At 37.7% G+C, this 27,240-nt stretch overlaps 1 protein-coding gene across 6 annotated transcripts in view; it reads left to right on the forward strand.

Moving 5' to 3' along the window:
- Window positions 1-27,240, forward strand: part of csmd3b (CUB and Sushi multiple domains 3b) — a 636,199-nt gene that overhangs the window by 465,750 nt on the left and 143,209 nt on the right. For all 6 annotated transcript variants that reach the window (XM_089123029.1, XM_089123027.1, XM_089123028.1 and 3 more), the window contains 9 exons: window positions 172-290; window positions 413-482; window positions 4,608-4,724; window positions 4,807-5,016; window positions 5,921-6,109; window positions 10,046-10,223; window positions 13,892-14,037; window positions 19,203-19,283; window positions 21,277-21,390. In XM_089123029.1, coding sequence (XP_088979155.1) covers window positions 172-290; window positions 413-482; window positions 4,608-4,724; window positions 4,807-5,016; window positions 5,921-6,109; window positions 10,046-10,223; window positions 13,892-14,037; window positions 19,203-19,283; window positions 21,277-21,390 — 1,224 coding nt within the window. The remainder of the gene's footprint in view (window positions 1-171; window positions 291-412; window positions 483-4,607; window positions 4,725-4,806; window positions 5,017-5,920; window positions 6,110-10,045; window positions 10,224-13,891; window positions 14,038-19,202; window positions 19,284-21,276; window positions 21,391-27,240) is intronic.

The following is a 27,240-nucleotide window of genomic DNA, read 5'->3' on the forward strand; positions in this document are numbered from 1 at the left end:
GAAAACGCTCCTTCTGGCCAAATGTTTTCAGACACCAGCACTCCAGATCCTGGAACCTGAGCCTGAAATCTTTTTTTTTTTTTTTTCGAACAGTAGCGGTCTGTGCTACTCTGTGGAGATTTTTCTATTAGCCTGAAGATTGCAGCAGTTTTGATCTCTGTGTGTTTACAGCTATTGGCCTAGATACATGTCCAGAGCCTCAGACTCCAACCTATGGGATTAGAGTTGGAGATCGATACATGGTGGGAGATGTTGTGATGTTCCAGTGTGAGCAAGGATACTCTTTACAGGTGATACTCTTTTGTGCATTGATCACTTCTTTGTAAATAGTTTTTCATTCAAATATAGATTCCTGGGAGCACAGTGCTGTATTTGTGATTCAAAAATGTTGATCTGTTTTGTTTCTGTCTAGGGAAATGCCCATATCACATGCATGCCTGGACCAGTGAGGAGGTGGAATTATCCGGTTCCTCTTTGCCTCGGTACGGTCTTATTAAATTCAAGTGAAGATTGTTTTTCTCAGTTTCAGATTCCCAGCAATTGAATATGAGGCACCACAATGGGTTATGTGAGTTTCGGCTGAAGTTTGATTCATCGTCTCCTCCTTAAGCTTCTCCTGTCCCGACAGGTTTTATTTAATTTTGAACCTAAAATGCAGAGCGCGCCAGAGTTTTCGATCGTGCTATAGAACATTGTGATGGATTATCTGGTGTTTATTTATGGGGCCCTTTAGTGAAAGCCAACTAGAACCTTTATGTTTCAGCGTTTCGCTTCATTTTTCAACTGTTTTAGCCTCAGCTCAATAATTCACCACCCAGCTGCTCTTACACAATCCAGGGCTCCACACTTGCGACCGAAATTTGAGAGTGTGCGACTGAATTTTACATGTGTGAACATTAAATTTGTCCCTTTTTTTTACACGTTAAACATGAATCCGGAATGTGTGGTAGGCCAATGTGTGTGAGAAGAATAGGGAATGGCCACTGTAAGTGGCTAATGTGTGGAGAGGGAAGGTCCTAAAGATAATTGAGCGCGCTTTTAAACGTCTGTGGGAAGGAGACAAATGACAAGCGAACTGTTGACTTGTTCTTCCGACCTGCGGCTAGTGTGCCAGTTAAATTCACTTGCTGGCTTCCAAAAGAATACATTACAACAGCGATAATAAAAACAATGATTACTCTTCGTAAACACTGTTCAATGTGAGTGCCAAATCTCGAACATGACCTGTCATTTACGGCGTCATCACCCGGCGGTTGATATCGCACAAGCAACACATTCTGATCCCAAGATGTCATTTAACTGACGCATTTGACCATACATCAACATCCTACGTTTTAGGGTACCCTTTAATGTCAGTTAGATGACGATCCTGGGGCGTCAGTTAGATGTCTAGCGTCATCTAACTGACGTTAAAGGGTACCCTAAAACGTCGGATACTGACGTATGGTCAAAAGCGTCAGTTAGATGACGTCTTGGGATGAGAATGGGCTGGCACGAGTGCTGGCGAGACCTGAAGACCTGAACTGCAGTCGTTACCATCGGTGTTTAAACTAAACTCATCTATTATCTATTATCAAAGTATTAGTAATACACTGGAAATGAGTAGAAATGTGAATATTTGGTAATATGTTGATATTACGGTTTTAATGTTTAATGGAGTACACCATCCAAGATGTCCATGTCTTTCTTTCTTCAGTAGAAAAGAAATTAAGGTTTTTGATGAAAACATTCCAGCATTTTTCTCCATATAATGGACTTCATTGGGGTCCAAACGGTTCAAGGTCCAAATGAGAGTTTCAGTGCAGCTCCATAGGGCTTTAAATGACACCAGACGATGAATAAGGGCCTTATCTAGAGAAACCATCGGTCATTTCAAAAATAACTAAAAAACTTTAAGTTTTATAAGCACAAATGCTCGCCTTGCTCTGTTCTGGCCCAAGGCACAAAATGAAGGAATCTTTTTTCGTTCGTTCAATGAATGAAATGACTCGGAAAAAGATTTGTTCATTTTGATGAACGAGTTCAAACAGGAGAGTCACGAACGCGCATCACAGAACAGAGCAAGGCGAGCATTTGTGCTTATAAAACTTAAAGTTATTTATTTATTTTTGAAATGACTGATAGTTTGGCTAGATAAGACCGTTGTTCATCGTCTGGTGTCGTTTAATGCCCTTTGAAGCTGCACTGAAACTCTCTTTTGGACCTTGAACCGTTTGGACCCCATTGAAGTCCATTATATGGAGAAAAATCCTGGAATGTTTTCATCAAAAAAACGTAATTTATTTTCGACTGAAGAAAGAAAGACATGGACATCTTGGATGACATGGGGGTGAGTAAATTATCAGCAAAAGTTGAACTACTCCTTTAAATTTTCTGGTTGTGCCCCTAAAATATTCATTGAGGGCCACTGTGCTCCTAGTGAAAAAAGTTAGTCTGGAGCCCTGCAATCTGAGCTCTTTGCCCTCTTTCTGCTCAGCTCAGAGGGCAAAGATATCTCTAAGCTTGAGTTTACAAGTTTACTGAGCAAAAGCCTTTTTCCAAATAAATGGCAAGCTTTTTTAACACAAAAATGATCAGTAAAGAATTGAGATACATTTGTTTTTCAAATTACTGAATATGTGGATTTTACCCTTCGTCGACATGCTTTTTTAATTGCATATCTTATTGTGAACCATTCATCCATGCATATGTTCATTTAAAAAAAAAAAAAATTGACCTAGTAATCATAATGTCATAACTGGACCTTCCAGTGAAAACAACAGACTTCTCTCTAGTGATGGGTGTAGTAATTTTAATAATCATAATCATTAGTAATAGTTAGTAATCATTTAGTAATCAATAATCATTTATTCTGCATAAACGTCACCCCTGCACATCATGTACATCATTATTTTTTTTCAAGTCATGTGCACTCATAATCTTAAAACAAAAACGTTAAACCCCCTCCCTTCAACATACTAGAAAATACAATCGCAACTTCCGTTTCTTACTGACTTTAAGTCACTTTAGTGCTTCTAGTGGCAACAAGTGGAATTTCAATAGATTTTTATTATCATTTTTGTTGATTGGATTTCCTGAACATTTTCAGTGACATTGGAAATGATTAGAAACACGGTGCCCAGATTGTAATGCAGTCTGTGAGCTTTGAGTGTTGCAAATCGAAATATAGCAACTCGAGAGAGGAAATTACCAATTTGGCCATTGATTTATATGTTTGTGTTCATGGGGGATGCACTCGTTTCCATCTGGTCCTTGTGGACGCAACATGAAGATTCCCTTTGACTGCCAAGCTGATGTGCCAGACGTCTCTTATCAAGCCCTTGTGTTTATAGCACACCCTGTGTGGCCAGCATGCTTTTCTATGAGACCAAGTTTGTCTTTTTCCTCAGATCAGTCCATCTCTGATCAAGAGCATCTTGTTTATATTTTATATTGCTTTGACTCATGTTTGAGTTGGCTGTCCCTTGACCTGCCCAATTCCCCTTGCTTCCTGTTTAAAAGAAGTTTGAAGTAATTTTCTACTACTGATATATTCATTAACATCGTCCAGCCTCTCCTGTGTCATCAAAGCTGGGATCTCCATATTACTGTTGGAATCACCACTTAAATCCCCACGCCTGATGCCTCTTAAAAGAGACAATAGCTTTTACAATAGTTTTTGTGCCAAGCAAATGATAATTTCTCTGTATACCGGTGGGTGTTTATTGCTTTTATTTCTGTTTAGTACTTATCTGCTCCTCTGTTTCACTTCTTCTTTAGCAACAGTGCAATCTAAGAGTAAGTGAAACGTAAAGAACTGAGCACAAGGGAGTTGATGTAATATGTAAATTGTTTCTTTTGCCGACTGCTGCTTTACACCTGTCTTGTACAGTCATTTAACAGTGTGAGGCCCATCTTCTGTAATTCAGATTCAAACTAGTTTTACTGGCCAAGTGTGCTCACATGTACAATGTACACAAGAGCTCTTAGCACTTAAATATGCTCATGTATCATCACTGCTAGGGTTAAACTTCTTCTTGTTCTTCATGTTGACTAGTAGTGGATCACATGACCTCAGTTGCACAGTTTCCTGTATCTTCATTCCGTGTCATGACAGCAGGGTGTATTTGCAGCCAAAGTTACCCGAAAGGGATCAAATGAAGTAAAACTTGAGCATTTTGCATTCACAAAACACATCTGAGATTATCTATTTCCACCATGAAACAAACAAAAAGTGTGGTGACTGTTTCATGCGCATTTAAGAGACATATATGCACAATTTAAATTAGTTTAATTTAATTAAAGTTAATATTAATATATAACATAAACAAACATGAATTAGTGTTACTCAAAAGTCCGCTTATACATTAAAATTAATAAAAAACAACAAAACAAATGATGTATAGTTAATGATATTAAACACACTAATCAATGTAAACATATTGAGCCTGAATTGAAAATGTTTCCAAATGTTCAAATTTTAAGATACATCAATATGTCATATTTGTTTCTGTAGGGGTAAAAGATTTTTAAGTGGAATTGGTTTAATTCAAAACTTTTTGGTGCTGTAATCATTCAGTGATGCAGTTGAGATTGCATTAAGCGAATCTTCACGTGTATATTCACAGCTCAGTGTGGCGGAGCCATGAAAGAGGTTAGCGGAGTGATTCTGAGCCCTGGATTTCCTGGCAACTACCCGAGTGGTCTAGATTGCACCTGGACGGTCACCCTTCCCACTGGCTTCGGTACGTGCATGCCATTAAACTGAGTGTGAATGAGCTTGGTGACTCACCAGTATCACTTATTGTGTATATATGTTTTTTTAAGGAATTCATGTTCAGTTCCTGAACTTCTCCACCGAGGCAATCCACGACTACCTGGAGATCCGGAGCGGACCTAGTGAGACCGGTATAGTGATTGACAGGTTCAGTGGGCCGCAGGTTCCTGAGTCGCTCTTCAGCACAACCCATGAAACAAGCTTCTTCTTCCACAGCGACTATTCCCAGAATAAACCTGGATTTCACATTACATACCAAGGTAAGACTTTTAAAGAGGCCACATCATGCTTTTTTACAGTGTTGATTTTGGGCTCTAGTACAATAGGTTTGATTTTTAACATTAAACACATCGGCGCCTTTTATTTAGAATACATACACATGTAATTTACGTCTTTTAGTTTTTCAAAAGATTTAAAGTACCGTGTTTGAAGAGTGTGCATGTGCGAACGTGCTCTACTATGTAAGAACGAGCCAAATATTGAGTCTGGTAATAAAGCAAAATAACTGAGAACAATTAGAAATAGTCCTCAGATGACATAATTTATACATATAAAATCTAGCGTTAATTGGATCTCAAACAGTTTCATTAAAAGTAGTTATTACTGAACGATACTTTACGACAGTGGGTTTTGGAAAACAGTCGTGACTAGCTAGTTGATTTCTCCAACGATGCATCGTACTATGGTAGTGAAGCAGGGAACTACGTCGTTGTACAGGAAACACACCACTGTTTGGTTCCTGTCTCTATGAAGCCCCTCCTTCTGAAAAGCACAATGTGCTCTGATTGGTTGACTAGATCAGTGTGTTGTGATTGGTCAACTGCTTCAAGCGTGTTTGGGAAATGTCCCGGCCCTTACCATAACCAGTAGATTAACACACTACTAACTAACTCAACCAGGCCCCGCCCCTTTATTCTGCGTATTAATTATTTAAATGTTCGTTTACAGAAGAAATGGAGGCTTTTTTGGGAGTTCAGAAACACTGACACTGAGCTTTTCCATGCTCAAACAGCAACATTACACACTAAAGAAAATTAAAGATGTAAAAAAAGCACAATAGGTCCTTTTTCTCCATTAGATGTGTTAGTAGTGAGTCAAGAAGAATATACTGAGAGTATATTGCATTCATCCTCCTCGCTTGTGATTTATGTTTCTTTTCATCAGCCTATCAGCTGCAGAGCTGTCCTGACCCCCGGCCTTTCAGGAATGGTATCGTAATAGGCAGTGACTTCAGCGTGGGCATGACGGTGTCTTTCGAGTGTTTACCCGGTTACTCGCTCATCGGTGAAACCTCTCTAACGTGCCTCCATGGAATCAGCAGGAACTGGAACAACCCTATACCACGCTGTGAAGGTGGCGTTTTACTCTCCTCAATATAAAATCCTCGTACTCCTCCTTAATTCGGTATTGAAATTGAATGACCTCAGTGTTTCATCCATGCAACTGCCACTGTAAGTTATAATGAAAGTGTCATCAGTCGCTTACAGCTGATGACTTTATACACAAGCCCACGGGTGAGATTTATTGCCTTATCGCAACAATATTACTACATAATGTGTGATGTTAAACAGTGCCTTGCGTCTTTATGGTGAGAACAAATTCTCAATGGCTCAATTGCCAACATTATTTCCCAGAGCGCAATGAGGTGATGCCATGGGAGAGCGATCACTGCTAACAGATGAACATTAAAGATGCACGAGGTCATTTGGTTCTTGTTTCTCTAGCTCCTGTTCATTTTCAAAATGAAGTAACCTTGAACTGTTTACTGACACCTATTGGCATAGATTGGAACTGAACGATATTAAACCGCTTTTCTAGGCCACAGATATGTCTCTCTCTTGTTTACATTAAGTACTTTTCATTATTTTCTGTGCACTTTATTTTGAGGGTCCCTTTTGAACATGCTGTTGATTATAAGTTACTTTGCAACCAATGGTAACTAACTCTCATAAGAGTATTAGTAGACTGTCTGCTTAATATCTGTAAACACTTAATTGTGATGGTCCTTACTGTTCGTTCACACCGGACGCGAATAGCGTGTCAAATTCTACCACGTCTAGTTTTACGCTTGACCACTTTGTGTTAATTCACGCGTCAGTTTCACTCTTTTGTTTTTCAGAATTAAAAACAAAAGTTTGAAGCGAAATTTACGCGCGTAAATTTCACTTCAAACATTTGTTTTTACGCGCGTAAATTTCGCTTCAAAGTTTTGTTTAAACTACATTAAACTACGCTCTACGCCTCATTCGCGCTGCAGGAATTTTTTACACACGTAATGTGTCTTTGCGTCTACCGCGTCTAGTTTTACGCTTGACCACTTTGTGTTAATTTGCACGTCAGTTTCACTCTTTTGTTTTTCAGAATTAAAAACAAAAGTTTGAAGCGAAATTCACACTCGTAAAAACAAAAGTTTGAAGCAAAATTTACACGAGTCAGAATCTAAACCCGTTGGTGGCGATCTTTTTTATGTTGATCGAGCATTCTCGTCAAATGTGTGAATGCACAAATAGCACTAACTAAATCATTCATTCTTAACGCGCCTGACGCTCAATTCGAGGCATTCGTGAACTTGGTGCACGAATGAGGCGTATTCGTGTCTACCACGCCACGCTCTGCGCCTCATTCGTGCCGCAGGAATTTTTTAAGCACGTAACGTGTCTTTGCGTCTACCGCGGCTAGTTTTACGCTTGACCACTTTGTGTTAATTCGCGCATCAGTTTCACTCTTTTGTTTTTCAGAATTAAAAATAAAAGTTTGAAGCGAAATTCACACGCATAAAAACAAAAGTTTGAAGCAAAATTTATGTGCGTCAGAATCGAAACCCGTTGGCGGCGATCTTTTTTATGTTGATCGAGCATTCGCGTCAAATGCGTGAATTTTTTACGTGCGTAACGCATCTTTGCACTGACTTAACATTGAAACCATTCGCACCTGACGCGCTATTCGCGTCCGGTGTGAACACACCATTAGACAGACACTCTACTGACTATAAGTAATTTTGCAACTACATCAACTTAACCCTAACCTTACCAGTCTATTAATACTCAACTAACACTCTACTGATAGTTAGTAGTACGGTGGCCGAGAGAGCTCACCGCGCTGCAACCTGATGAAGAGGATTGCAAATTCAAAAAAACGTGTGCAACTATAAAAACGCATTCAAATACAAAAATACATCCGCAAATTAAGAAAAACATCTTTATCAGTTCCACAACACACCTGTGCTCCAAGTACTCACAACACAACCAAATAAAGAAACGCGCTGCAAACGTTCACAACACCACCAAATACAGAAACGCGCTGCAACACGGTCCACAACGGAAATGTTTCCGGGGAACCAAATAAGTGACGGACCCGACTAGAACCCAACTAGAACATAGACCAAAAAAAACTTTATTGACAAGAAGTCAAAGCATATATTTTTTTTTATAAATAAACTATACAAATAAACTATACTATTAAAGTAATATTGTATATATAAATAATATTATAATATTATATATATTTTTTAGTTCGTTTATACTCCTTGCTTACTCAAAATTCTACTTTATTTAATTTCTTTTCCCCCGCAAAACACCGAGATTCAAATTATTATGACATACAACTTGTGTACAATATATACAACATGTGTTAACAATGTTCAATGTCATCACAATACAAATAAGAAAAGAACAATGATCTGAAAACTAAACTAAATAAATAAAAAAAGATCTAGAAGAACATGAAGGCAAGATATTAATCTACACATCAGTACACTATACAAATAGTTTAATTTTATGTTTAAATTTTTATAAGAGTTTCCTAAAAATGTTAGGTAATGTATGGCACTGACATACAGATATATAAAACGGATATTATAACAGATTTTTATAAAGTAAAAATAAAAAATGAATAATTTATTTGCAACCGTTATGTTAATCATTATATTTCTGTCGTCAGAACAGCTATAGACGAATCCGACGAGCGTTCTGTGTAGGCTGCCATCTTGTGGCGACGCCATTACTGAGCTGTTACACAGGCATATAGACATACGCACCGGTATGTAAACAAACCTCGGTGATGACGCGAACTCACCCTCGATGACAGCTACAGCCAGGCAGAATGACTTGTTGGTTTGATCTGTGACTGCAGTGGCCTCCAGTCACAGATGAAGGTACAAACGATCTTACAGATTAACGTTATTTGTGAAAATAGCTTGGCAAGCTAGCTAGGCTAACGAGGAAACTATAAAAAGATCTGTCCATTTGGCAACAATAAATAAATAAATGAATGAAATCAAATAAACAAATTCATGTTTTTCATTTGTGTCCATTATTTATCTCATTTTCACATTGCAACAGGCAAGAGTAAGGTAACGTTACAGCTAGAAAGTATACATAATATCGACCAATTAGTGTTTTTAAACCATGGAAAGAGGTCAATATAACAGCAGGAAAACAATTATGTCACATAACGTTACATTCAGCTCAGGAAAGCCATTTAATGACCATAGCATGTTAATTTAATAAAAAAAAAACAGCAAGAGAGGAGATTTTGCTGATCACTATATCACATATTTATTATATTTTTTTACTCATGTCATTAAATAATTGTTATTATACGCGAATGTCCGCGTCTTGTACTCGCCCAGGAAATCTGTGTAAACCGTACGGCACCAGACAGGGTGCTGTGTTGTTACGTTGTCTCAACTTATCTGTTGTTGCTCCCTTCATCAAGTGCCAAATGGCTACAAAAATGACACACTAGGTGTCATGCTCACGCCAAATTCCCACTTGAAGAGCTTTGCCGTCTGCCCTTTGAAAGGAGTAGGGCATAGGGAAGCTTACGAGCAATAAGCAAGTCCCAGTCGGGTCCGTCACTTATTTGGTTCCCCGGAAACATTTCCGTTGTGGGCCGTGTTATTTGCAGCACGTTTCTGTATTTGGTGGTGTTGTGAACGTTTGCAGCGCGTTTCTGTATTTGGTTGTGTTGTGAGTACTTGGAGCACAGGTGTGTTGTGGAACTGATGAAGATGTTTTTCTTAATTTGGGGATGTATTTTTGTATTTGAATGCGTTTTTATAGTTGCACACGTTTTTTTGAATTTGCAATCGTCTTCATCAAGTTGCAGCGCGGTGAGCTCTCTTGGCCACCGTATAGTAGACATGTAGGTGCAACATCACTTATAGTCAACAGAATGTGTTAAAGGGACCATCAAAATAAAGTGAAAGACAAATTCTTACTGCACATGTTATGGATATGTCCAGAATGTATGGTCATAGCATTACTTTGTTTTCTGTCTACCCAAAAGCTCTATGTGGTGGAAACATCACCTCCATGAACGGCACCATCTTCTCTCCCGGTCACCCAGCTGAATACCCCAATTTCCAGGACTGTGTGTGGGGTGTCCGGGTGCCCCCTGGAAACGGCATCTATATCAACTTCACCGTCCTCAGCACTGAACCCATCTATGACTACATCACTGTCTGGTAAACTCTCATCTCTTAAATATGTGATGATGAGATTATTTGGAATCAGTTCATATTAATCAGTATATGATCAATAATAATAACGCTGAAGAAGTAAGAGAGATGGGACTGCATATGCAGATGAATGAGGGCCTTTTGTGAAACTCCAAACGTCCTTGAGCGTAAGAAACAGTGTGTGCGAAACAGCCTGAGGGCCTCTAGGAAGCCCCAAAGCACACTTGCTTGTAACCGTGGAAGGAAATCATCCCTTAATTCTCTCAAAAACTATTTTAGGACTAGCTGCCACCACATTTGCTTGGTTTGAAAAGGGGTTATTTAAATTGCTTTGCACAGTTCCTCAAGTCATGAGATGATTTTCAGGATTAAATTCAGTTTTGCTTCTGCGTCCCCTAATGTGGTGTCTTGTTACTAAAATGGAAACTTAACTTCTTTTTGCTTGACTTTGTTGAGACCAAATTGCATAGTAGCTAACTTTACGGTAACACTTGAAGTGTTGTGCATAAGACTAACATGACACCTTCATAGTCATGACATATGTTATGAATATGAAGGAGGGTTTATGCATGTTTGTGACAACTGTCATTAAGGGTGTATTCACACCAGGAAAGTCCGATAGTTCACTTGCTTTGGTCCGGACCAAATAAATTATTTATTTATTTTTTTGGGTACGGTTCGCTTTCACACTGCTCTTTTTGCAAGTGAACCAAAATTTGTAAACCAAACCACACGTGTGCTAAGGTCGTCCATTCATTGGACAAGGATTCTCAAGGGAAATCAGGAAGTGCAAAAAAGGCTCAGCATGGAGATATTTCCATATATTTCATTCCATATAGCTCTATTTACCAATTGTGCATGTGTTTACCATTATTATATAAGTTCAATTCAGTTCAACGTTATTGTCAAAATCAGGGTTCATCAGCAAATATATATATTTTTTATAAGAATTCTTAAATTCACCTTAAAGGGATAGTTCACTTTGAAATTAATTTTTGATATGTTTTAGCTTACCTCAAGGGCATCCAAAATGTAGGTGTCTTTGTTTCCACAGTATTTTCAATTTTGACATTTTTTCGGTCAAACCGGTGTTGTCTGTCAGTCATATAATGCAGGTTTGGGATGTCCACCTCAAAGAGCATGCACAGAGAAGTCCAAATTAAACATGATTTAATGACTCGTGAATGTAAGTACACACTGATGGCCTAAGACATGAAACGAGCGGTTTGTGTGAGAAAACGAACAGTATTTATATAATTTTTACCTCTTGTTAACAGCTATGTCGAACTGATCTGAATCAGATGTCCAAGTGAACCAAACTGAACGTTACGCTGGAAGTGATCTCTCGCGCGTCTACGTCACGCATTGTTTACACGAAGATTTCGAAAGTTTTACCTTTCATTAAACATATTTATATATGTATATATATATATATATATATATATATATGAAGAGTTCAGATGCAAAAGCCTCTAAATGCCATTTGAAATTTTCTTCTAAAATGACCATTTTTATCAAGCTTGTATATTTAAGTTCAGTAATTTCACTTAATTGACAATTAATAGGTAATCTTCATTGCCATTTAAGTGAACTTACTGAACTTAAATATACTGTACAAGCTTGATAAAAATGATCATTTTAGAAGAAAATTTCAAATGGCACTTAGAGGCTTTTGCGTCTGAACTCTTCATATATAAATACATCATATACAGTATATGTTTTCTGTTATATATATAAATATATAACAGAAAAAACTGTAGAAACAAAGACACCTACATCTTGGATGCCCTTGAGGTAAGCTAAAACATATAAAAAATTAATTTCAAAGTGAACTATCCCTTTAATTAACTTGCTCAAAAGTTGTTGCATAGTTTGTCGGCATAAAATACTTTTTGTCGCTTTTATGCATAATTTCCCTTCTGAGCTTTGTCTCTTCAACCTTTCAGGAAGAAATTTTGCTAATTAGGCATACTTCGTTTTATTAGCTTTCTGTACTGGTTTTGGTCTCCTCACGGAAATTAAGCTCATTTGCTTTGGTGTTTTAGACTCCAAAGTGAGCGTGTCTTCAAACAAGAAGAAGTATCTCTAGAGGTTTAGCAGGGCTAATATAACGAACAAATAAACAACAATAAAGATTTTATACTTGAGTATAAGTCCCTAAGGACGTCTTCCGAGCCTCTGAATCAAAGCTATTTTTGAAGTTATTGGTGTATGTCTTATTGATAGATTTCTGAGAGATGTAGTACGCCTTTAGCTGGAGTGTGTGTCCTTACAGAGTCGCTTTAGGCCAGTAGGTTGTTTGGAAGAGCTGAGACTTTTGACTAATTGTCCTTCACATCGTTGTGACACCCAGTTGCGGGGGAGATGGAATAATGCATTGAATGAAACCCAGGATGAATCCAATAATTAATGTCATCTGCTCACTTTTCATATCAGAGTTCCCTCTTGTTCAAGAAAAATTCCAGAGGGTACTTTTATTTATTGATGGATTCTGCGTACCCAATAAACCTGTTGTTTTAAATAATGCATTTGCACCACGGATAGAAGTTACATTATTGACTTTTTAGTCCATGTGACCTGGAATTGAGTTTGCCTTTCTGTTGCATGTTCCTTCAGTCTTTCCCGAAAGCTGCGTGACGCCAAAAGACTCGTGAACAAACCCGTTTTTCCCTCTCTGGGTGCTCCATCGGCTCCTTAGTGAGCTGCTCCTAGTGACCATCTCATGCATCATAAGTGACCTAGATAAAACGGTGTCTTCTGGTTCATTAGTCCAGCTCTATTGTTCATGTACAGAACCAAGACTTTGTGCATTTCTTCTGGGCTGGCCTAATGTAAAGACAACCACAGATATGGCAGGAATGGAGCTTAATAAACTAGTAGACACAGAGAAATGACTGCCTGCTTTGGAGATGCACTTCTTGCTTTTTCTTGCAGTCAATAATAGGGGATATATTGCAGTCTAGATTAAATTCCCATTTAAGTCAATATGGTTCATAAAAGCAGCGTTCAGCATTGTACTGCAGTAGAGATCAGTCTCAAGGTATGAAGCACGTAGTTTATTTACTCTCCGTGTAATTGCAGAGCCATTATTTTTGCTGGGCCACTGGGTTAAAGTCACATTTAAAAACTACTTCGAGAAAGAGTGGAGTCTTAAAATGTTTAATTTATTAACTCTATGTGTAACTGCCTTTACTGGCTGTTTCAGGACACACACACACACACACACAAAGAATTTGCACTTGTAATTTAAATGGCAAAAGTATGCTTGACTTTATGCCCACTTATAAATCTTTTTCCCCCCATCATTTGGTCATATTTTAATGAACTACAGTACTCCTGCCATGATCAACAGAAAATCTTTTAAACAAATTCAATTTACCACCCACAGTAATAGTGCAATGATAACTACACCGGGTGAAACGAGGCGGAATGCATAATGAGCTTCATTTGCCTAGGAGGTGTGTTTGCACTAAAAGGAGTGACAATGACTTAATTTACTCTGCTTCTATAGTGCCTAATGTGGGTTTTGTGCAAAAAAATAATAAATAAAAATGAAATTATAATATAAAAATTATATACTGTATATGTAAATACACTGCTTCTAACTCCAACTTGACGTAGGCCTTTCTAAGTGGATGTAGCTGTGGATAAATGTTGATTTGTGTGTTTTGCAGGGATGGTCCAGACCAGAGTTCGCCCCAAATCGGTCAGTTCAGTGGTAACACAGCCCTGGAGTCTGTTTACAGCACATCCAACCAGATCCTCATCAAGTTCCACAGCGACTTCAGTGGAAGTGGTTTCTTTGTGCTCAGTTATCATGGTGAGATGCTCCACACCAGTGTTATTTTTTTTTTTTAATAATTTTATAGGATATAATATTTTGTAATTATAGTATATTATATAGTATATTATATAGCATATTACAGTATATAATATACTATATTGTTGTCAGGTAGATGAACATGCACAAAGTTAAATAAAAGAGTCTTTTAATTGGCCTTATTCACGGCAGCGCCATCTTTGATTTTTAATGAGAATGAAAGCGAAGCTGTGAGGGATAGACTTGCATCTCTTCAATGGGCTGTACTGTTATTTAATGTGTTTTCGGATTGTTCTGCTCATGAAACACTGGAAAAATATCTTTCCAAGAAATGTCAGTTGACAAAAAACTCCCGACAATGTAAGCTGTGGAAAATTGTAAGTAATCTAGCAGCTTTATTCAGCTTTTTACAGCGGATGCCATTGGAAACACGGTAAGTCCCTCACAGCCTCACTTTCATACCTGTCATGGCGCTGCTCTGAATAAGGTCTATAAGCAAACACACAGGAGTATAAGAATAACAACTACCTTAATACAAACAATACCGGACAAAGAAGTTGAGGAAACTATGGGTATATAAAGCAGGGAGATGATGAGTAGAAAACAAACAGGTGTGTTCAGTAAGTGTACAGTATGGGATTCGACCCGGGGTCTCCGGTGTGGGAGATCAGGGGAGTGAGGTTTACACGCACAGCTCTTACTGGCCTACGTCCCATACATAAGAACTAATTAACAGCCAAGCAAACTTACCAGGGAACACGGGAAACAATCAAACAGAGTGAAAACGAAATGAAAACAGGTATAACAATTTATTTCAATTTCCAGTTACTAATTTTAGTGCTTCAACTTTAGCTTATTTCAGTTTATTGCCAATTAAAGCAACATTTCTAAATTTCGCTTAGTTTACTTTTTTCAAGTAACCTTAATTTTTATTTTATTTCAGCTTTATTTCAGTTAACAGAAATGTTTTTAATTTTAATACTAATTTTTAGTTAATGATAATAATAAACCCCACATGTCAAGCTCCAAATGCAACTCCTCATCGACCGCTATGGGGTTTATTAACAACGCAAGTTGAATTTGAACTGTTTACGCCCTATATCATTTGCCTGTGTGGGATATTGAATGATTTAAGATACTTTTTACAAACTGGTGCATTCTGTTTCAATGATAATCTGGAAATACTGTTTTCTATCCCCAGCAGGCAAATAAAGTGGCTTACGTTTACACTGATCATATTGACCTCGGGCTGCTGACTAGTATTTATAGTTTGTTACATGCTTTCATATTGATCCTCGGCCCTTGTTAGCTGTCACTCGGGGTTTGTGACTCTGAGACGTATGTATAGAGAAAACGACTTTGAGTCACAACAACAATAACAATGCTATTTATAGTTATCTGATTAGTCTGATTAGCATATTAAGTTTCCCTAATGCTCTTACTGAAGGGATAGTACCTAATAATTAAAATAATTGTATATACTCACTCTGTTTTTCCAAACTTGAATGACTTTCTTTTTTTCTGTGGAACACAAAAGAAAAGTTGCATACAATGAAAATGGATGGGGACCAGGCGCTGTCATAAAAAAAAAAAAAAAAAAAAAAAAACATCAGAAAAGTATAATAATATATGTTGTCCATGTGACTTAAACATATAGTGTCCTGAAACCATCATATGAAATTTTAAATAACACTTTTTTTTTTGTTCCACCAAGGCTTAGAAAGACATGCGTGTGAATAAATGATGTCAGAATTATGATTGAGTTACACTTAATATACATATTTAATGTTGAGTTGAAGTAAAAAAAACTTAAATTGATTTTATGCTCCAGACCATATTGTTTTATCACTCAATGAGTTGAGTCTTTCGTGGATTGAATTGCAGATGACTAATTTTCCATCTGCGGATATTTTAGACTGTGATGTGAATGCATAACAAAGGGAAAGGAGCGTCTATATTTACTCAGATTCGCCATGGGAATACCCCGTTCCATCATAATGAGTTTAGCTTTGATTCCATTTGATTCTGAGTAAATGGGACACCGAGCCTGAAAGACAACTTTATTTTCACCAACTGCTTTGATATGAATTAGTAAAAAATTACCATCCATTAAACTGAAATATTCATCTAGCATTTAGTATGTTATCTAATCATAATGGGGCTCTGTCGGGTCTGCCAATCTGCTCTCTGATGTCGCATCCTCCAGTGTTTTAAAGCCAATCTAGCCAAAGCAGCTTAGACAGGAATCTATGGAATATGATTATGAGCTCGAAATGGGCTCTCAAATGCAGAGATCATGCCCTCCAAATTCACTCAGGTTTATTAGCGGGGCTTTACTCAATTTTCAGTCCAGACGCCAAGGGCATCAAAGAGGCATCTCTGAGTTAGAGAAGCGCCAAAAAGCCCATTTTAAAGACTTAATTCCGCAGATTCGTTCTAATGGCTCTCAGAAGTACACACACATCTACATACTATCCGCCTTCCCTGGTCCCTGAGTCATCAAAGAAAAACACTAGACAAGAAAAAAATCCAGGAGTTTTGTAATTGCTAATTTTGTGTGTGTGTTTAAATCACAACCCACTGTTTTTTCTTCTTTTTCACGGCCACTTGAAAAGGCTCTTCTATACTGTGACTTGAGCCACATGGCTCATGATCAGAGCTTCCCGGCTGCCCCTTTTTGTTCCCGTTCCACTTTGGCCACTTACCCCAAAACACAACAGGAAACCCGTTAGGAGGCAAGCTGAGATGAGCCACATGCTAAGTGGGCTTCAATAGTTAATTAGTGTGATTCCAACCTCAGCTTGGCAGGAGAAGACAAAGCCAGCGTCTTCCGCCTCCACTCGCTCCTTCCTCAAAGCCAAGAGCTCCTGATATCCATCTCAATCAATCTGAAGTCTTGACAGTTATGGCTTTGTGTCGAACTTTGAGGCCCTGTCGCGTTCGCGGTTTTCATTAACACCAGAGTAATTAACTCGGTTCAAAGCTACTCGGCGATTATCATCAACCCTCACGGCTATCTACAGTATGCATTGCACAGGAATGGGCTTCAGCGCTGTTGCATTCACACAACAAACGCATTACTCATGCAATCCGTGTCTGGAGAAATGTGGTTAATTCCTTCTCTTCTTAAGTGATTTGCTCATTATGCGCATCGTTTTGTTCTTGGCGATTTCAACGACTGTGACACGCTCACTTTGTTTGGGCGTGTATCCGCTGTCAGAGATGCCAGCGATTGATAAGGCTCTGTGTTAACGTCGCGGAGCGCAGTGATAGTCACCCTTCCATGCGCCTCAGTGTCACCCTACTTAATCACATCATTATTTGTCACGGCAGGCTCCTCTCTGTCATTAGTACCGACTAGATGCCAGCTCAACTGTGCCGAACGTCACACTGCGCCAGGGGCGTTTTTTTTTTTTTTTCAGAGGAAAATTTGAATGAGAAAATATTGGGCTGTACCAAAATAAACCTGGAAGTATTATGAAATATGACATTGAATAGTGTGTACGTCAATATTAGTCTGTTCAAAAACGATCCCAGTGGGTATCACTGACATCAGGTTCAGCATCTACTTTGCTTTCCTTCAGTATGGTTGGAATAATGGCTGAACAAAGTAAGAAAAGTCACATGACCTTACATTTCGCTGTGATTGGCTCATTGCTCTGCAGATATCCCACTATATATTTCCGGGAGACGACACAACACACACAACCCCCCATATATTATATGCTATGATTTTTATTTGTGTACGCTGTCTTACACAGGTTTGATCATCCAATAGTAGGCTCTTCGTTTGACAAAAATGCAAGTGATATAGTTGAGTGTGATGAAAAAAGCCACAAAATCCAAACACAAGTGGTCACCGAAGATACATTTGACATGCGTGATAATGCCAGGTGTAACGGTAATGCATCTGGGTTACTGAAAACGCATCTTAATACCAGGTGAAACACAGGCTTTCTCTCTCGCTCGCTCGATTTCCAGAAATGCATATAAAGGTGGGATGTCTGACTCTGTCATGTGATAATATCAGGTTCGCAAGTGGTCTGAAAAGTCATTCAGACACATATTTACAGACATAAGGTGTAAATGTTGTCATGTCAATGATGTAGCGATGTATGAATCACAGAGAAATCAATCACACAGTGAATCTCCGTGAGCTTGGCCCTGTTGCCAAATCTGCAAAATTCCCAATCACATGGACTCTTTTTGAATTAATGGATTTTGTTTTTGTTTATTTATTTATTTCAACAGGGACAATGTGCAAAAAGCATTAATTAAAGATGCTTTGCACCAGATTTAGCTTAAGCTAAGTTTCCATCTGTAGTCCCCGAGCAGGTGAATTACAATAGACCATTTTGCAAGATGTAAACAACACTGGTCCAGAAACACTTCCTGTTTCAGTTTGTAACTGTTTTCTTTATTTCACATGTAAAGAAAACATCTTAAAGATGTTTATTTAACTTTTTGGTTTCAGTTTTATATATTCTGTTGGTTGTATTTTATCCCAGCTTTTATGTAGTGTTAAAAAACTGAAACAGGAAGTGCTTCTGGACCAGTGTTGTTTACATCTTGCAAAATGGTCTATACAAAATATACAATATAAAATGTAATTAGTCACTCAAATGCAACTATTAATTCATTCATTCAACCATTCCCCATTATAACCATCAGTCCAAGGAAATCATAAAATCACTAAATCAGGATCAGGAATCACTAAATCAGGAAATCACTAAAGTGTGATGTTTGACTAAAATTGTCAGACTAAAATTAGAAGAACAATTGTAAATGACGCAGCTATAAACACATACAGTAAGTATGACGTTGCATCGCCTATTGAAACTACACTCTAAAAAATGTTGGGTTGTTGACCCAATTTTGGGTCAAATATGGATAAACCCAAATTTTGGATTAAAAAATACAATTTATAAATTTAACCCAACTGGGTTTGTCCATATTTGACCCAAAATTGGGTTGACCCAAAATTGAGTGTATTCTGAGATGCGCTACAGGGTGGGGAAGGGAGAACTTTTATAGATACATTTGTAAAGATGACTCCATGGATTAATAATAAGTAAATCCTCAATAAAAATGTTTGTTCCTCGTTAAAGATTTTTTTGTCTTTAACAAATCTTTGTAACCACATTTTTCCTCCTCTTGTTTTGCAGCCTACCAGTTACGAGTCTGCCAGCCTCCACCAGAGGTTTCAAACGCAGATGTCCTGATGGAGGACAATGAGTTAGAGATAGGTATGAACACACAACACTGCTTTTGTTAATCATAGCTGACAATTTTTGACTTTTGGTCTCGCAAGCAGACTCGATCGCTCCAGATTATGGGATATTTTAACTAATTTGTGATATAACTAGTCGATCACGAGTGGTTCAACAGGTGGATCTATAGATAAACTCATCTTTCAGGCATTTGACCGACCGGGTTGACACAGAAATCAGGGGTGTGGTGTGAAAATTGGGTCAATTGAATGCGTGAGAGTTGGCAGCTCTGTGTTAATAAAACTGTCTTGAAGGGTTGGTTTGAGGTCCAGCATACCAGATTTTTTAAAAGAGAATTTGTTCAATTAAAAAAAAAACTATTTTTATATTTATGCTCCTGAAGAGTATGGAGGGTATGCGCGTGACATCACCGTTGTCCGGAGTGCCTGCAGTTACTGAGTTAATGAGTGGCAAAAAGACTGAGCGGCTGTGTTTGTTTTCATTGAATGCCGCAAAAAACAAACACAACACATATAAAGTGGGAAAGAGCTTTGCGATTGACTGGACAACTAGATTTAAACTATTTAAACTATAAAGTTTTAGGGCTGGACGATATGATGATATATATAGGCTATATATAACACTGATATAAGTGAATACCTGGATTTAGACCTACATATTGTATTTATATAAATCGTTCACAGGCAAATTTGCTTTATGTTTCGGTCTATATTCCTTTTATTTTCCTGGTGTCGAAATCAGGCAAACATAAATGTCAGGCAACAAGATTCCTGGCTGCATGTCAATATCCATGGATCACTGGCTGTTTAGTAAGTTGTAAGGAACACTATATTGAGTCCAACATTTAGTTTAAATTGATAAAATTGTTCGTTTTAGTCGCATTTTCACAGTTTCCCCTATTAAATCCAGTCACCCAGCACATCTTTTGCCACTCAGTCAGGCTGAGGGGGGTTGTTCCGGCGGGAAAGTGACGTCAATGCATTCCCTCTATAAGGGCCAGATTTGCTAAACAGGGCAAATTAGCATCAGAGCAAATTCCAAAAATGCCCATGCCTTTTCAGTGCTAATTTTTCAATGTGTGTTTTTAGTAAATCCTGAAAGCAGTTTTTAACACCAAGAGTTTTGCACTGGCCCTAAATACTTAATATCATATTCTCTGACGGTCTGATTCTCTTCAATACCTGGAGAAAGCTATCCGTCATCATTTCCTTCAGGGTTTGTTCCCCCAAAAATGTTTTTCCAAACCTGACTCTGACTTTCTTTCCTCAGCAGAGCACAAAATATGAAAAATGTCTCAGTGTTTTATGTCTGTTCTATTGTGTTGGCTTTCTTTGGACAGAAAAAAAAAACCCTTTGTGTTTCACCGAAGAAAGTCAAAGGGGTTTAGAATGACATGAGGGAAAATGATGACAGGATTTTCATTTTGCGTGGAACTTTTCAATTACGAAATGGATAGAGCACTAATAAAACATCTACTATAATGTAATTTATGCTCCTTGAAAGTATGTTGTGCTTCGCATGCGTACATCCACCTATTAAAGAAGTCTCGACTCAATCTGCCCTCGTTGCCAAAGTGACTACTAAAATAGTATCCTAAATAAGACCCATTCATAGCACAACCATGTTTGCATGAAATATCTAGCAAAAGCTTTTGATGAGCGCCATAGAAATTTGGCCAGTAATGTAAAGGAGATTCACCTTGCCCTGTTGCCTAGACACTGGCAGAGCACAGGAACGCTTCTATGCGTCATAGCTTTGATGTTTTCCAGGTGCTTACGCATGATTATTTTTAGATAGGCGATGGTGGCAGGGTTGTCATGCAAAGCCAATACATGCAATTCAATAGACAAGGCTGCAAACGCTGCTGTTTTACAGCTCAATTATCAACCTCTTCAAGTTTAGCGTTAAACGATATACATCGCAGGCCATCTTTCTCCATTAAAGCTACGGAGGTTCGCTGTCCCAGCTAATTAAACGGATGCTTAATCATTCTCTCTCTGTATATCAGGTGATATTATCCGCTATCGCTGTCACCCCGGATTCAGTCTCGTGGGCAGTGAGATTTTGACGTGCAGGCTCGGAGAACGGCTTCAGATGGACGGAAACCCTCCCTCCTGCCAAGGTGGGCATGCACTTCAAGAATAAAACACAGACCTTAAAACACTCAACGCCACCTACACTGTAAAAAAAAATATTGATGGTTTAACTTAAAAAAGTTGCCTTAAAATTTTAAGTTCATTGAACTGGAAAAAGTGAGTTAATACAATGAAGGAGAATGATTTAATCATCAGAAACTCAAAATGATATGTTATCTGAACTAAATCAATTATTTAAGTTGATTTGACAAAAGAAAAAATGCTGTGATTACTACACTGCAAAAAATATTGTTGGTTTAACTTAAAAAAGTAAGTAACCTGGGTTGCCTTAAAATTTTACGTTGATTGAACTGGAAAAAGTGAGTTAATACAATTAAGGAGATTAATTTAATCATCAGAAACTCAAAATAATAAGTTATCTCAACTGAATAATGTGATAACAAATCTTGAAAATATTTTTTTTTACAGTGTAATGACATATTTTTCAAAGTATGAGGTCTTTCTTTTCTAACACTTTATAATAACTGCACGCTATGAGTAAACAGTTAATTAATCATTTATAAAGCACTAATAGACATTTTTTTGTTGTTAAATTGGTTTTTATTCAGACATCAAATAGTCTTGAAATAATTACAGGTTTCAGGATAGATTTCTTATATGCAGAAAAAAAATTAAAAAAATAAATAATAAAAACAAAAACTTACTGTTACCAACACCCCATCCCCGCCTGTTAATATACAATCCAGTGACATTAATACACTGCTCTTAAGTCAGCCTGCAATACATTACATTAAAGGATAACATTCCTATTGAGGTAACATATGAGAGGATCCCAAATCTTGTGAAATTGTCCCATGTTGCCTTTCAAAAGGTATCTAGTTCGTTCCAGGTGTAGAGTAGACATCAGTTCCTCAAGCCATAGTTTAGCATCAGGAGGGTAAACCTTTTTCCAAAACAGTAGTAACAGTTTCTTGGCTGTTATCAGACAGTATGTAAGAAATTTCTGTTGGGCACTGTTCAAAGAATATATATGGTTAGAATGTCCTAATATAATGAGCACTGGGTCAGGTTCCAGGTTTACATTAAGTATATCTGAAAGCATTTTAAAAACCTCACACCAGAATCCCTGTATTTTATGGCAGAAAATAAAACTGTGAGCTAAATCAGCTTCCTCTTATTTGCACTTATCACAAAGAGGCGAAACATTGGGGAAAATCCTATGTAGTTTCTTTTTTGAAAAATGTAATCTATGTAAGACCTTAAATTGAATGAGACATAATCTTGTATTGACCGATTGTTTATCAATATCCTCTAAACCATTCTGCCAAATCTCTTCAAGAGATTCCAATCCCCATCTCTCGCTCCCATTCCTCTCTGATCAAGTTTGTAGAGGGAGAAGTAGCTGCTTGTAATTTTCCATAAATTAAAGAGAACTGATTTTTGTTTCCTCTAAACTGGATGAGACAATCGTCACTGATTGAGGGCGGGACCTCATCCAGGGGGACATTGTGTGTACGCAAGTAGTTCCTTATCTGTACAAATCTGAAAAAAATTATTTTTTGGAAGGTTGTATTTCTGTTGTATTTGCGTAAAGGAAGCTAACGCCCCATCAAAATAAAGGTCCTTGATTGTGCATATACCCAATTCCTTCCATTGATTAAAAGTCGAATCCAATACTAATAGACATTTATAAGCATATCTTTAATGCATTTAATAATTGTATTTTCATACTTTTTTAATGATCAATTAATAATTCCTAAATGAAGTATAGCATTATTTACAAACCAGTTATTTAAGAGTTGTCAGTCATTCATAAGATCACTTAGAAAGTGTAAGTAAATGTAGTAAATACAGGTAGTTATAAAGCATTTAGTAGTGGTCAGTTAACTATGTTTTTGAGCTCATCTAAAGTGAGGACTATTCATGCTTTGTAAAGCATTTATAAAGGAGATTTAAAGGCGCATCAATCTTCTAAACAGTAAAATGTAACAAACACAACACAGTGATACAGAACAGAAATATTTAACAGCCTTTAAATCTCCTTTATAAATGCTTTACAAAGCATGACTAGTCCTCACTTTAGATGAGCTCACAAACATAGTTAACTGACCACTACTAAATGCTTTTAAAAATCCTGAATTACAGCATAAATACATGTTAATAAATACATGTTTACTCACACTTTCTAAGTGATCTTATGAAGCACTGGCAACTCTTAAATAACTGGTTCATTGAATAAACTGTTTATTAATGTCTATTAATGCTTTATGAATGATGAATTAACTGTTTACTCATGCTTAACTAATGATTATTAGCGTGTAGTAATTATAAAGTGTTACCATTCTTTCTACCTTTTTTATTCTTACAGTATATTGTTGTTTATCTGTGTTTTGTTTTCATTTAGTGTTTATTTTATTTTATTTTTTTGATATGTGTATTTTGTAAAATTTCTGTATTTATTCCTGCAATAAAGAAAGAAAAAAAGACACAGGCCCACCAGCTTCCGTTTACCAGGATTATTTGCCTAATGCATCGTCTCTTAGAAACCGGAACGCACCACAGAACCAGGGTTAAAGGTTTCAGTGAAAAGCATGTTGCCATGGAAACGTCCAATCTCCGACCACAAGTATATCGCAGGATACTGGGAATGATAGACTATAAGATCAAATCACTCGAACGAGCATCATACATGTAATGGAGGGTAAAATGTGATCATAGGCGGTATTGCTGATAGTCCATGAAGAGCTCAGTCATTCCCTGTCACTGCTTCTTCCCTCACGTTCTCTGTTGATGAGTGATGCGACTCTTGGAGTTTAGTGGCTCAAACAGCTGCCGCCATTAATCTTTCATGGCTCCATCCTTCTCCCTGCATCCCCACGAGAGAGCACTCACTTTGTTAGAATTTGTCCTGTGCTTAGATTCAGGAAAGTGCCTGGAAACGGTAGTTCAATCATTTGTCATGCACATTAAAGCAGTTTCGGAGGGGAATAAACAAAGTGAGCTATGGAAGAGCTCATGAAGTGTTTTGCAGAGTATGTAACATTTCAGGCTGACTTGATGAAAAATGGTCTTTTGCAAGATGACAGAATATTACCACCTATTGTTTTTGAAGAAATATGGGTAGCGCTTCATTTTACAGTCAAATTACGCATGCACATACTACGTATGTGCTTATGGGACACCATTGGGTCACCTGATGGAGTTTTAGGACACTTGTACAGTAGGTCACGTGATGGAGTTTTAGGACACCTTTAGGTCACCTGATGGAGTTTAAGGACAGCATTGGGTCACGTGATGGAGTTTTAGGACACCTTTAGGTCACCTGATGGAGTTTAAGGACAGCATTGGGTCACCTGATGCAATTTTAGGACACCTTTAGGTCACCTGATGGAGTTTTAGGACACCATTGGGTCACCTGATGGAGTTTTAGGACACCATTAGGTCACTTGATGGAGTTTTAGGACACCATTAGGTCACCTGATGGAGTTTTAGGACACCATTGGGTCACCTGATGGCGTTTTAGGACACCATTGGGTCACCTGATGGCGTTTTAGGACACCTTTAGGTCACCTGATGGAGTTTTAGGAGGACACCATTGGGTCACCTGATGGAATTTTAGGACACCTTTAGGTCACTGGATGGAACTTTTAGGACACCATTTAGGTCACTGGATGGAGTTTTAGGACACCATTAGGTCACCTGAAGGAGTTTTAGGACACCATTGGGTAACTGGATGGAGTTTTATGACACCAGTAGGTCACTGGATGGAGTTTTAGGACACCTTTAGGTCATTGGATGCAGTTTTTCGGTTCCTTATCTAGATTCCTTTAGTTTCTCAGAGCTTCTTTCAGTTAGTTTAGTTTTTTTCTTGTTGTTGGGTCAAGTGTACTGTAGTCTTGTCTTGTGTTATCTAGATTAGTCTAGTTTTATTTAGTTTAGTCCAGTTTGGTTAGATTAATAGTCTAGTTTAGTTTTGAACTCAACTCTACAAACCTGAACTAGACTAGACTAAATTAACCTAACCAAACTGGACTAAACTAAATAAAACTAGACTAAACTACAGTACATAATACAAAACTACATTTGACTCAACAATAGACAAAACTAAAAATAAACTAACTAACTAAATGAAACTAGATAAGACAACACTTGATATTTCTTATCTAGTTTAGTTGAGTTTAATTTCTCTCAGCTGATTTCAGTTTTGTCGAGATATATTAGTTTTATTTTACTCGAGTTTGGTCAGTCTCATCTACTGTAGTTCTCATCTAGAGCTTGTTTAAGTCAAGTGTACACTCTAAAAATGCTGGGTTGTTTTAACACAATTTTGGGTCAAATATGGACAAACCCAGCCATTGGTTATATTTTTAAATTACATGTTTAACCCAATGTTTGAGTTTATCCATATTCGACCCAAAATTGGGTTAAACCAACCCAGCATTTTTTAGGGTGTAGTTTAGTTTGGTTTAGTTTAGTCTCGTCAGGTCTAGGTTTGTTGAGTGAAATGTAGTCTTTTCTTGGGTTATCTAGTTTAATGTAGTTTTATTTAATTTAGTGGTTTGCCTTTGTCAAGTGTAGGTGTGTCGAGTCTAGAGTTGTCGTATCTATTCTAGTTCAGTTTCTCTGAGCTTCTCAGTGTCTTAATCATCTTTGTCTACTTGTGTTTTGGTTAATGTCAGTTAGAATAGAATTGAACGGACCCAATTTGAGCAATAGCCGCGTTTCCACTGCCGGGCTAGGGCTGGGCCAGAGCTAACAGCGAGCCGGGCCGAGCTAGTGGCCTCGGGCCTCAAGCACCGGGCTTGCGTTTCCACTGCCGGGCCAGTAGCCCCACAGCGCTGCCCCAGACCCCACCCCTAACATGCCTTTCTGGATCAAACGTCATAAAACCCAACCCATTTCAGCGGGTATTATGAATTAATTTATTTTGTAAATTAGGAAGATAGCATGTATATTAACTCACCTGCCGTAGTGGCTGCAATAGTGTCACGAGACCAGTACAGGCGATTCTCCATTTCAAGCAGCGATTTTTTGCGCGATATAACAAGTAGGGCTGCGGGCACGTTTTCAAGTTATTCATTAATCGTTAACCGAGGCCCATCGGTTAATACTCGGTGCATAGTGTGCGCGCCGCAACCTCGAGATACAGAGTAAATTTTTAACACCTTTAATAACTGATTGGACCTCATTTGAAACGAAATTAATTTATAGAAATAAAAGGCAGCAAGTACGGAGCAGTTAAAGCCCCATTTCCATCACCCTTCAAACTGAAATTGCCAATTGAAAATAAGCAAAACGTCCATTTCACAAAAACTCCGTGTCTGCAAATAATAATAATAATAATAACCATCATCATCATTATTGTAACATTTTATTAGGCTGCATATGTAGAAGACGCCTTTATCCAAAAAAGGAACAGAGCACAAATAAACACAATATTTTTGACAAATATCAGCGCATATCCAGTGTGTGTGGAGCACGCACTGATGGCTGCGAGACGCCCATGTGAACAGTTTCATTGCATTTCTTTCAGTGGAAACAACTTAAAATACTCTTTAATTTCTGGTCATACAGAAAATAATAATACATTATTCGCAAATAAATGTATTTATAACAAGAAAACGTTGTGCTTTAACAATTAATCAAGGCGCGCTTCATGATCTCCGTGAACTGAAGCGCGAGACCTGAAACAGCCACCGCATTCGAATTTGTTCGTTTTAAATTGGACATTTAAAGCTTTTATATCCTTTGTAGATTAAATGTCCAATTTAAAACGAACAAATTCGAATCGAAAGCCAATATCTTCTATGTTTATGTAGCTTAATTTCTCTCTAAATGTGCATCCGGAGATGGAGATATGTTTTTAGCCGAAAATC

This window comes from Pimephales promelas, chromosome 18 (assembly GCF_988280905.1).
Source record: "Pimephales promelas chromosome 18, fPimPro1.hap1.1, whole genome shotgun sequence".
NCBI classification, from domain to species: Eukaryota; Metazoa; Chordata; class Actinopteri; order Cypriniformes; family Leuciscidae; genus Pimephales; species Pimephales promelas.